The sequence below is a fragment of the Borostomias antarcticus genome, assembly GCF_949987555.1.
Source record: "Borostomias antarcticus genome assembly, chromosome: 11".
NCBI classification, from domain to species: Eukaryota; Metazoa; Chordata; class Actinopteri; order Stomiiformes; family Stomiidae; genus Borostomias; species Borostomias antarcticus.
In genome coordinates, this window is record NC_140244.1 from 11,479,587 (window position 1) to 11,492,086 (window position 12,500).

The window sequence follows — 12,500 nt, forward strand, 5'->3', positions numbered from 1 at the left end:
TCTCCGACGTACGAGAGGAGGGCTGAGAGAGATAGCAGGATAGGGTTGGGTTTCACGAGGCACGATGTCAATGCCGGGCTAATCGGCAGAGGTTAATCAGTCACACCCCGTATGACGCAATCCACCAGATGACTGTCAGCTGTCATAGCATTGGTTCAGCTCGCTAGAGCACATGTATTTAAGCTGTCAAAACATGTCATCCTTCACTCTTGCCATTACTGCTGATCGCTCGTATCTGCGTGCTCGCCCCACCTCCTCCCCTGCTCCGCCTGTGTTCTGTCGATGTCGTCTCGGTTGTCGTCGTTGCTCTCTGTTCCGGGGTTATTGCTGCATTCTTCTGGTATTCCACTATGCGTCGGCTAGTGTAAGCCGGGGAATTACACTAGCTTAGTCTCTGTGGCGCTCCGTGGTGATCGTGGGCCGAAACATCTCCGAAGGGCCATCCAGCGGTCCCTCCGGTCACCATGGAGGCAGAGACACTAGGCTGTATCTCCTTCGGACTCCACAAAGCGCTGGCCCGTGGAGGCCAGGGACTATAATGTACAGCAGTCCCCTTGTGGCGCTCTTTGACGGTCTTAGTGGGCTGAGTTACCTCCGAGCGTCTTCCCGATCGCGGCCCACTCTGATCGTCATAGAGGCAGGGGGCTAAATGCCGTTCCCTCTTCCGGCACTCTGGGACAAGCGGCCCAGAGGGGGGTAACATCTAGATTTCTGCTTTCCACATGCGTGGAAGGCAGGGGGCCCCCCGAACAGATCACACCGCCAAAATTCATATGCGTAAAAATTCATATGCTGTATATATTGTTGCATGCTAATAAATGGGTCAATTTTGACTAAAGTGATCTCGACTGAAGATTGCTTATTGGTGAGGATAGGACAGGAGTAGATTGCTTATTGGTCAGGATAGGACAAGAAACGATTGCTTATTGGTCAGGATATGACAGGAGAAGATTGCTCATTGGTCAGGATAGGACAGGAGTTTATTGCTCATTGGTCAGGATAAGATAAGAGAAGATTGCTTATTGGTCAGGATAGGACAGAAGAAGATTGCTCATTTGTCAGGATAGGAGCGGAGAAGATTGCTCATTGGTCAGGATAGGACAGGAGAAGATTGCTCATTGGTCAGGATAGGACAGGAGAAGATGATCAACGATGATCAACAAATCAACTGCTTGCTGTGTTAGCTCAGATCCTAGATCACACACACAAAAAACTGTCTCTTCTGTCCTGAAGGGTAACGTGACCGCGTCGTTGACTGTGGGCGTGGTCTCAATTGTGTGACGCCAGCGTTTTTTGGAATGTGAATAATAACTAGTGAAAGAAGTATAAACATACAGAAACCTACGTGGAGAATACCCCTCCCTGTACCCCTGCCCGGACGGGGCAGTTTCCGGGTACATAATATGAGTTCCATGTGGGCTGGGAAGCAGAAGCAGGGCAGAGAAGAGACCCCCTCTACCCTCCTGACCCCCCCAGAGCCCCCCACCCCCGCTGGCGCTGTGTCAGCACATAGCACAGATGTCTGAGGTCTAACCCAAACACCAACACCCTGTTCTCACCTGGCGGGCCTTCCTGTAGGGGAGCTCCGCACTGCGCCAGCACCGCCAGCCACCCATTCAGACGTGTGTGTTTGTGTGTGTCTGTGTGTGTATGTTATAGTGTGTGTGTGTGTGTGTGTCAACAGGAATGTGAATGAAGGAAACACGCTACGTGTGTCGGCGGATAATTTGCCAGAGCTCAAAACAGAACGACACACACTCTCCTGTGGGCCTCAAGTGTCCTCAAGTAACTTTTCGTCCGGTGGGAAGTATGAATGGGTCCACTAGGAATGTTTGCAAGTCAGAGAAAAATGTTGCGTAGGGCGGAGAATAATAATAAAAGGCTGCAAGTTGTTCGTAGCCAATGAGTGAAACACTTGACCGAATGCTTGGTTTTATTTTCGCACTAAATACAAGCCCTTATGTCCTCTGGAGGTGTGTTGGCAGATGTGTTCTCTGTGTGCAGTTTGAAGTTTCCACAGTTGCCAAGCCAGCGTGCTTGTGTGTGCGTCCGTGTGTGTACGTATGTGTGTGTTTGGGCGCTAGCAGCAAACACAACCTCAGTGTTTTTCCCACAGCGCGTCAGGCCAGCATGGCCACAGTGTGAAAGTCAGGACGCTCGCGGACGGGGACAGACTGCAAACGAGGCAGGGACGAACCGTGGACAAACCACGACGCCGCCTGGGCGAGCTATGAGGGGGACGGAATCCGCCTAGCTAACATTCAGCGCGCTTTGCTCTTGCTGAACCACCCACACTTGGTTGCCTGCGCTGCCTGTCTGGTATGCTAATGACCAGGGTCCAGTGTTCTGTGGGAACATTCTCAAGCTTCTGTCCAGCCGCTCTGATTGTTGTGTGATTGAAGGCTTCACAGGTAGCTGGCTGCCATTTCCAGGTGTAGCCATCATTAGCAGAGTAGCACAATAGAGTTGTGACATTCACCTAAAGCATTGCCTAGCAGGGTACACTGGCTCTGAATTATACCTTGAAAAATGGACTGAACTATTTAATCAGCCGGTTTAATTGAATCACACCATTGTGTCCATTCAGGCTTTTTCCACGGGAAACAGAATTTCTGCATGCCTATATTTCATTGACATTTTATTATAATTTTTTGGCCCAGACTTTCAAATTCTAGCTGCAGTCTGTGACTGAAGTCACGTGACCCGCTGTATTCTATTCTTACTGTGTGTTGCATCAGAGCGCTCTGTTCTGTTCTGTTCTGTTCTGCTCTGCTCTGCTCTGCTCTGCTCTGCTCTGCTCTGCTCTGCTCTGTTCTGTTCTGCTCTGTTCTGTTCTGCTCTGTTCTGTTCTGTTCTGTTCTGGTCTGTTCTGTTCTGTTCAGTTCTACTCTGTTCTGCTCTACTCTTATATAATCTAATCTACTCTGTGCTACTCTACTATACTATACTCTGCTCTACTGTACTCTACTCTGCTCTACTCTACTCTGCTTTGCTCTGTTCTGTTCTGCTCTGCTCTGCTCTACTCTACTCTTATATAATCTAATCTACTCTGCTCTGCTCTGCTCTGCTCTGCTCTGGTCTGCTCTGGTCTGCTCTGCGCTACTCTACACTACTATACTCTGCTCTGCTCTACTCTACTCTGCTCTACTCTACTCTGCTCTACTCTACTCTGGTCTGCTCTACTCTGCGCTACTCTGCTCTACTCTACTCTGCTCTACTCTACTCTACTCTACTCTACTCTACTCTACTCTACTCTGCTCTGCTCTGCTCTGCTCTACTCTACTCTACTCAGCTCTACTCTGCTCTGTTCTGTTCTGTGGCGTCAGGCAGGAGGAGGAGCAGTGATCATTTTAATGCCGTTCACCAGCTGCCGGGAGGTTGTGTTGTTCTTATCATCCCTCCATTCATCCCGTTCAGTCAGATAAAATACTCCCTCGTTGTGTTTCAGTGAGGACATATATTGCGCTGTCCTCCCTATAGGCAATTGTCTCAGTAAAGGTAAATTGTTTCTATGCACAAACTCCCCTGTCTGCTTCTCCCTTATATTAATGGGGACCGTTTGTATTCCGTCTGAGAGCTCCAGAGAGAGCTCTGGAGTGAGTTGCAGCAGCAGGCCTGCTGTGAACCCCTCCCTCCATGACTGAGCTAAGCTAGGCCCTCCTTCCATAGCTGAGCTAGGCTCTTCCTCCATGACTGAGCTAGGCTAGGGCCTCCCTCCATAGCTGAGCTAGGCTAGGGCCTCCCTCCATGACTGAGCTAGGCTCTCCTTCCATGGCTGAGCTAGGCTAGGCTAGGCTAGTCCCTTCCTCCATGACTGAGCTAGGCTAGGGTCTCCCTCCATAGCTGAGCTAGGCTAGGGCCTCCCTCCATGACTGAGCTAGGCTCTCCTTCCATGGCTGAGCTAGGCTAGGCTAGGCTAGTCCCTTCCTCCATAGCTGAGCTAGGCTAGGGCCTACCTCCATAGCTGAGCTAGGCTAGGCCCTCCCTCCATAGCTGAGCTAGGCTAGGCCCTTCCTCCATGACTGAGCTAGGCTAGGGCCTACCTCCATAGTTGAGCTAGGCTAGGCCCTTCCTCCATGACTGAGCTAGGCTAGGGCCTACCTCCATAGCTGAGCTAGGCTAGGCCCTTCCTCCATAGCTGAGCTAGGCTAGGTCACATTCCTCTGACTCAGACACCACTCATTTTTTGCTATGTATGATGTTGTAGTGTGTAGTCAGTGTAGCAGTGTAGCCATGTTGTGTGTAGTCAGTGTGTAGTCAGGTGTAGTGTGTAATCATGCTGTAGTGTGTAGTCAGCGTGTAGTCAGGTTGTAGTGTGTAGCAGTGTGTAGTCATGTTGTAGTGTGTGGAGCCTCTGTGGCTTTATTGATCTGAGACTTTTACCCTCCATCTTGATTGATGTCCTGAGCTGACCAGGGCCACCAAGGGAGGGAGCAGTATAAATCCTGGAGACGTCAGGTGAGGCAGGATACATAAGTATGCATCAGTGTATCGCGGGGTCGACGAGGACAAGGACAGGGAGACGAGAGAGGAGGCTCATGCTTCGTACCGTAGCAGTGGGGAGTGTGTGAAATGGTTTATGTGGGCGGTAACAAAGATTTAGCAGAGCTAAATTAAAAAGGGCTGCGTAAAAATGAGAAGACATTCCTCAGAGTGCTGAGTTGAAATCCGTCCAGTGTGTCTCTGTCTCCTCAGTCTTTACACACAGCACAACAGCTTTTCTCCTCAGCTTTTTCCAGCGAAGGGAATCTGCCGTGGAGTCAGTTGTGGTGTTGTTTCCGTGACGCTTTCGCTCTGCTCCTCACCATAAACACGACGAGCCCCGGCTCTTTGCCCGTCAATGTGCGGCTCCTCCATTCATTGATTAAAAAAAGGTTGGCTTGCGGCTCTTCCATCATTTCCTTAAAAAAATAAATTCCTAGCCCAGCCCAGCCCAGCCCAGTCCAGCCTAACCCATCCAAACCCAGTCCAGTCCAGCCTAACCCAGCTCAGTCCAGTCCAGTCCAGCCCAGCCCAGCCCAGCCCAGCCCAGCCCAGCCCAGCCCAGTCCAGCCTAACCCAGCCCAGCCGAGTCCAGCCTAACCCAGCCCAGCCCAGTCCAGCCTAACCCAGTCCAGTCCAGCCCAACCCAGCCCATCCCATCCCATCCCAGTCCAGTCCAGTCCAGTCCAGTCCAGTCCAGTCCAGTCCAGTCCAGTCCAGCCTAACCTAACCTAACCTAACCTAACCTAACCTAACCTAGCCCAGCCCAGCCCAGCCCAGCCCAGCCCATCCCAGTCCAGTCCAGCCTAACCCAGCCCAGTCCAGTCCAGTCCAGTCCAGCCTAACCCAGCCCAGTCCAGCCCAGCGTAACCCAACCCAGTCCAAAATATATTATGTCCGAAAATATCTTGTTGTATGTATTAATTTTAAATAAATTAACTTTAAATGTATATTTAATGGACAATAACGTTTTTCTTCTTATTTTAGACTGGGGTGCCTTGGGATTTTAAGTACTTATGAAGGGTGCGGTGACTGAAAAAATGGTTGAGAAACGCTGGTATATATGGTGTGGCTCTGGGTGGTACCACAGTAATTTTTGTGGCTCTTAGTCTCTGACTGGTTGGCCACCCCTGCACTAGGGAGAGGGAAGGCAAAACAGGGTTAGTAGCACACAGCCATAAAAGCAAAACGGATATTAAAACAGGCAACCTGGAGCAAGCTCCTGGAATATATTTGTCTAACGGCTAAGAACATTTATAGAGCAATAAATTACATTAAATTACATTTTCAGGGCAAGAAAGGCTAAGAGCATCAGGTCCAGGCCTAAGCCGGATGTGGACTGATGTGTGTCTGTGTGTACGTGTGTGTGTTAACTAAATACTACAACATCCACAACTGACATGGGGGTATCAATCAAACTCAGGGTGGTTTGCGGGCAACAGTGGGGCATCCACTGGACCTGGTTAGAAGATAGGAGGGAGAGAGAGAGAGAGGCACTAGGGGAGGCAGAAAACGGTTAGTAGCATGCTGAGCCATTGAAGCAACACAGATGTCAGAACAGAACAAGCCTGTTTCAGGGTAACCAGCTTCTGTACACTACTTGATATACATACAGTGCATAGCAGAAAATACACCTATGTATACAGAGGATTCACAGGTAGGTTTGAGGCTGCCTTTCTGTGTCTCAAGGTCCTGGCTAGTCCTGCCCCCTAGGGGCAGCATGTACAGACTGAAGAGTAGGGGTCCTAGGATCGATCCTTGGGGCACCCCACAGGTGATAGGGATCTTTCCTGAACTATGGTCACCGAGGGCAACAAAGAAATCACGACCGGTTAGATAGGTCCTAAGCCAATTAAGGACTGGACCGGAGAGGCCAACCCACTTCTCCAGTCGTTTGATGAGGATTGCATGATCTATAGTATCAAATGCTGCACTCAGGTCCAGGAGGACGAGAATAGAGAGCTCTTTGGAGTCAGCATTAATTCTGAGGTCATTTACAACTTTGACTAATACGTCTCTGTGATATGATGGGCGCGGAAGCCGGACTGGAAAAGGTCAAGGGTAGAACTTGTAGCTAGGAACTCATTAATCTGTTTGAAAACAATCTTTTCTTTCGCTGGAACTAAGGGGCCACGCCCAGCTCCTGAAAAACAACCCCACACCATAATCCCCCCTCCACCAAACTTCACACTTGGCACAATGCAGTCAGACAAGTACCATTCTCCTGGCAACCGCCAAACCCAGACTCGTCCATCAGATTGCCAGATGGAGAAGCGTGATTTGTCACTCCAGAGAACGCATCTCCACTGCTCTAGTGTCCAGTGGCGGCATGCTTTACACCACTGCATCCGACACTTTGCATTGCACTTGGTGATGTATGGCTTGGGTGCAGCTGCTCGGCCATGGAAACCCATTCCATGAAGCTCTCTACGCACTGTTCTTGAGCTAATCTGAAGGCCATATGAAGTTTGGAGGTCTGTAGCGATTGCCACTTTTGCCACTAGGGCTGTGCAATAAAATCAATACAGCAACACATCACAATATGTTTTTCTACGATACTGTATCGATTTCCCGCTGTACAGTATTGATAAAAATCTTCTTAGTTTTTTTTATTTATTTATTTTTTCTCACAAGGAAATACAGTATACAGAACAAAACAGGAATAGATATAGAAAAGTAAGGATATAATTCAGTCATAGATACATTATTCATGTTTTAAATGGATTTAAAATGTCCTTACGTTCCCTCCGCCCTCAGGATCACCTCCAGGGAGCGGAAGATGGAGGTGTTTTTTAAGCTGTATTTTAAAATGCTCAGTAAATTGTGTACAGTATCGCAATGTATCGCGATATGTATTGTATCGTATTGTAATGTATCGTGATACATATCGTATCATGAGGTCCTTGCCAATAGCCCTAGTTGTCACGGTGACAAGGCGGAAGAGAGGAAGAGTTGAGGGCATTTGCAATGCGTGTATTACTGGCAAACACACACACGCGCGCACACACACACACACACACACACACACACACACACACACGCACTTCAGTCGAGACAGGTTAAGATGTGAGAGCGCTGACATTTACCCAGGACAACCACAGCTAAACATAGCCTGGGTGAAATAATCACACACACGCACGCACCACGCGCACACACACACACCACACACACACACACACACACACACACACACACACACACACACACACACACACACACACACATTTACACTGGCAGGACATACAACAGGTGAAGTAGTAGAACTTCATCAGAAGGCTGTAGGCCATTATATGTTGGTTCAGCCAGTGCACAGTGTGTGTGTGTATGTACAGTATGTTAAATGTTCACACTTGTTGTTCAGCACACTTCAGCACTGATACACTGTACCCATGTCTGACTGTTAACATGATGTTCAATCACTCCATGCTAGTTATTGTTTACGGTAATACACTCTATCCACGCACAGATCACACTGGTGAGCCTGTGTTCATAGCTGTGTTTCTGAAGCCTGTGTTCATAGCTGTGTTTCTGAAGCCTGTGTTCATAGCTGTATTTCTGTCTGCCTGCTTTTCTTTCAGAGCAAGGACATTGGGATTCAGATGCATGAGGAGCTGGTGAAGGTGACAAACGAACTCTACACTGTGAGTACAAAATGTCTGCTCCTTTTCACTTCTGTCAGTATCAATCACTTCACAACCAGCTCTCTTTCTCTCTCTCTCTGTGTCTGTTTCTCTCTCTTTCACTGTCTCTATCTCTCTCTCTCTCTCTCTCTCTCCCTCTCGTAGAGATGTACGTAACGGTGTGAACATTTCATATCACGATTATAGTGACCAAAATGATCACGGTTATCAGTATTATCGCGGTATTGTAAAATGTGCTGAAAAATTTCTGAAACTACCGATACACACACATAAATAATTTCAACAAGTTTTATATTGAAAACCACAAATAAAATTAGCAGCACTTTTTGGTTGTTGTTGCATTTTTTGTTGCATTTTTCCGTGCAAAAGCGGGGCTTTAAAACACGGTTTTAATGATAATTTTATCACGATAAATTTAATAAAATTTTATCACGGTTTATCATTATACCGGTTATCGTTACATCCCTACCCTCTCGTCTCTCTCTCTCTCTCTCTCTCTCTCTCTCTCTCTCTCTCTCTCCCTCCCTGCACCCTCTCTCTCTCTCCCTCTCTCTCTCTTTCTCTCTCTCTCCCTCTCCCTTTCTCTCTCTCTCTCTCCCTCCCTCTCGTCTCTCTCTCAAACTGTGGAGTCTGTGTTTAGTTGAGAGTGGCGATGGGGCTGCTGATAAGCCAGGGGGGTGGTAGTTGTGGTGCGGTGGAGAGGTGGGAGAGGAGGGAGAGGTTGGAGAGGGAGAGGAGGAAGGGGGAGAGGTGGAGAGGAGGAGAGGAGGAAGGGGGAGAGGTGGGAGGTGGAGAAGGGGAGAGGTGGAGAGGTGGAGAGGTGGAGAGGAGGAAGGGGGAGAGGTGGAGAGGAGGAAGGGGGAGAGGTGGGACGTGGAGAAGGGGAGAGGTGGAGAGGAGGGGAGGTGGAGAGGAGGAAGGGGGAGAGGTGAGGAGGTGGAGAGGAGGAGAGAGGGAGAGGTGGAAGGTGGGGGGGGGGAGAGGAGGATATGTGGGGGGGGGGAGGGAGAGGGGGAGAGGAAGATAGGTGGGAGGGGGAGAGGTGGGAGGGGCAGAGGAGGAGAGGGAGAGATGTGGAGAGGTGGGGGGGAGAGGAGGAGAGGGTGGAGTGATCGTCGCGGTGGAGTGGGAACTCATTTCTCTCCCAGTGGACTCTGCCTGAGAGCTGGGCTTATAAAGCACTTCCACGGTGGGGCTGCCTGAGGTTGCTGTGGTCCAGGGGCTGGGCCCACGGTCTCCGGAGCCAGAACTCCGGCGCATGGTTAGGGGCGGTGCCCGGGGCGAGGGAGCAGGAGCGCACCCCGGCACCATGGAACCAGCTCAATATTAAGTATCAGCTGAATTTCTCAAATTAGTTTTAGAAGTGTAGGCGCTTGGCATTCCAAGCAGACTGAAGCTGATGCTTAGCGCTCCTGAGAGGATTTGAATTTCACTCAAGATCTGGTCTTTCTATACGTGTACTCTTATGTAACCGAGTGACAGAGTGTCCTCATGAGTCCCAGGTAATGGTAGCGAGTGGTTGGTTAAACTCACTCCTCAAAGGAGCGCTAACAGTCATGACATCCCCTATTGGCGCAACTGTTAGCGTGTCCACCTCACAAGTGAGACTTTGTGAGTTCGAATCCCCCCCTGGGAGAGCCATTAACAGGGGTTGCGCTTACACATACGGTATTTTGCCTGGTGACTTTGTAGAATTGAGGGACATGGTGAGCCAGTGCCTCCCTGGTGTTGGGAGAGCGGGGGATGTTGAAGGAGTGTGTGTGTGTGTGTGTGTGCGTGTGTGTGTGTGTGTGTGGGGGGGGGGGGGGGGGGGATGTTGAAGGAGTGTGTGTGGGGGGGGTGTTGAAGGGGAGTGTGTACCTGAGCCTGGATGAGCTCCAAACTGCTTCAGCTCTTTTCTCACACCTCCTGCAGGGAGAGCAGACGCAGATGACTTATTCATACGTTACCGTGAGTGACGGCCTCTCCGGGCGAGCGAGCCTGGCACCTGCAGATGCCCCCCACCCTCTCTCCGGGCGAGCCTGGCACCTGCAGATGCCCCCCCCCCCCTCTCTCCGGGCGAGCCTGGCACCTGCAGATGCCCCCCCCCCTCTCTCTCTCTCTGGGGTCGCCATCTGGCCACTCGGGCGTCACCGAACACAAGAGAACAGTGGCCCAGCGACTTCTAGATGACTGTCCTGTTCTGACTAAAGAGAGTAATGATGACGCATGGTCAATGACAGCTTGCGTTAAGTCAGTAGTTTTCAGAGGCCCAGAGGAAAGGAGATCTATCCCATTCATGGTGTTTCAACCTGTTAGATAGGAGGTCAGTCTCAGTCACTTTAGCGCCAGCGTTGTTGTTACATGACAGCTACATGAAGGTAGTTCTGCTTTTCTTTTGGACCAAAAACAGGTCTAGTTTCAAACACATCTACACACTCTCTATCGTCCTCATCGTTTAGAAAGCTCTGCGTCCTCAACTGCACCTTGAGTCAGTCCCTCCAGACAACCAGGGAGACTGTCTCCTCTTTCTGTCTCTTCACCCCTCCCTCTTCCCCTCCCATCCTCTTTTCCTCTCTGTCTCTCTCTTACCTCTCTCCCTCTCTCTCGCTCTCTCCCTCTCTCTCTCTCTCTGTCTCTCTCTCTTAGTTCTCCCTCTCTCTGTCTCTATCCTTTTCTCTCTCCCTCTCTCTGTCTCTATCTCTCTCTATCTCTCTCTATCTCTCTCAGTCTCTCTTAGCTCTCCCTCTCTCTTTCTCTCTCCCTCTCTCTGTCTCTCTCTTTCTCTCTTACCTCTCCCTCTCTCTGTCTCTCTCCCTATCTCTCTGTCTCTCTATCTCTCTCTCTCTCTCTCTCTCTCTGCCCCACAGCCCCCTCCCTTTCCCTGGCTGTGTGAGGTCTGTCTGCCCCCCCCCCCCCCCCCCCCCCCTGGCTCCAGCGGCGGTGTACATTTCAAGGTCATCGGAGGAGGAGCTCCTAATGTGCCAGAGGGGGGCGGAGACGGACGAGAGGAGAAGATCAGATCTCTGTCCTACTGGTCTGTCTGGACCCCCCCGGTCTGCCTGGACCCCCCACCGGGCCAACCACCGCCTGTCTGAGGTTCTCCCGTCCCGGACGGTTGCGGTCACATTGTTCGAACGTTGTGAGATAACGAGGGAAGAGGCTCTCGGGTCTGAGTCCCATCACGGTCTGTTCGCCTCCTTGCCTCGACTAAATTCAGTCCCAAGAAAAACTCCCTCGACTATTTTTGGATGACGATGACAAAAAAAGCTAAATTTTCGGTTGAAACAATGAAAAGCTTTTAGCTGGTTTCTCAGCAGAAGACGGGTCCTGGGGGTTCCAACGGACGCCAGGCTGTTGGGTCGAGATTCAGAACGGCAGAAACCCCCATAGACCGCGGAGACGGCGACGTTGATCAGACGTTATTTAAAGGTACAGAGCCGTCGCCTTGGAGGCCGGTATTGATCTAAGGGACGTGACGCTTGATGTCTCTGGGTTAAATTATACAGCCCCAGAACCTAGAGCATCAGAAATGAAAAACGAGAGCCAGAGACCAGCGGTCTCTTTAGCGGATCACAAAGTCGTTTACTCACCTCAGCGTTTTGGTGGGAAATCAAAAAAACCCGGCCTGGGCAGCTCCATTGGTTTGTCGTTGCTGCGCTAAACGGTTGGTTGATGAATGCGGTGAGCTTAGATGTGAGCTTTAATGATCCCTGAGGGAGGACATTTGAGTGAATTCAAGCTTCCCTGCCTGTTAAGAGTCAGATTAGGAAAACTGAGGAAAAGACTTGTTGCTGTCTAAATTATCCAAAAGCTACAACCATCCTTCCTCCCACCTTAAGGTAATTGGTGATCTAACATGATTGGGGTGTGTGAAAACATGTGTCTCTCTACACAGCTCTCTCTACACAGCTCTCTCTACACAGCTCTCTCTACACAGCTCTCCCCACTCTGGTCCTATGAGACCAGTGATCTGTGGTTCTTGGTCGGGCTGGTTCTGCGATCTGTGGTTCTTGGGCGGGCTGGTTCTGCGATCTGTGGTTCTTGGGCGGGCTGGTTCTGCGATCTATGGTTCTTGGTCGGGCTGGTTCTGCGATCTGTGGTTCTTGGTCGGGCTGGTTCTGCGATCTGTGTTTCTTGGTCGGGCTGGTTCTGCGATCTGTGGTTCTTGGTCGGGCTGGTTCTGTGATCTGTGGTTCTTGGTCGGGCTGGTTCTGCGATCTGTGGTTCTTGGTCGGGCTGGTTCTGTGATCTGTGGTTCTTGGTCGGGCTGGTTCTGCGATCTGTGGTTCTTGGTCGGGCTGGTTCTGAGGATGCTCCATGTTGTTCCGCCAGATGCTAGCCTGGCATCGCCATCCTGACCATGAGAGCTCACGTTCTGTTTCCCTCCGCAGGTCA

The 12,500-nt window shown here is 50.5% G+C and overlaps 1 protein-coding gene across 3 annotated transcripts in view; it reads left to right on the top strand.

Annotated features, from left to right (window-relative positions):
* The window catches only part of srgap3 (SLIT-ROBO Rho GTPase activating protein 3), a 128,701-nt gene that overhangs the window by 62,222 nt on the left and 53,979 nt on the right, over positions 1-12,500 (top strand). For all 3 annotated transcript variants that reach the window (XM_084445864.1, XM_084445865.1, XM_084445866.1), the window contains exon 4: positions 8,061-8,123. In XM_084445864.1, the coding sequence (XP_084301990.1) occupies positions 8,061-8,123 (63 nt within the window). The remainder of the gene's footprint in view (positions 1-8,060; positions 8,124-12,500) is intronic.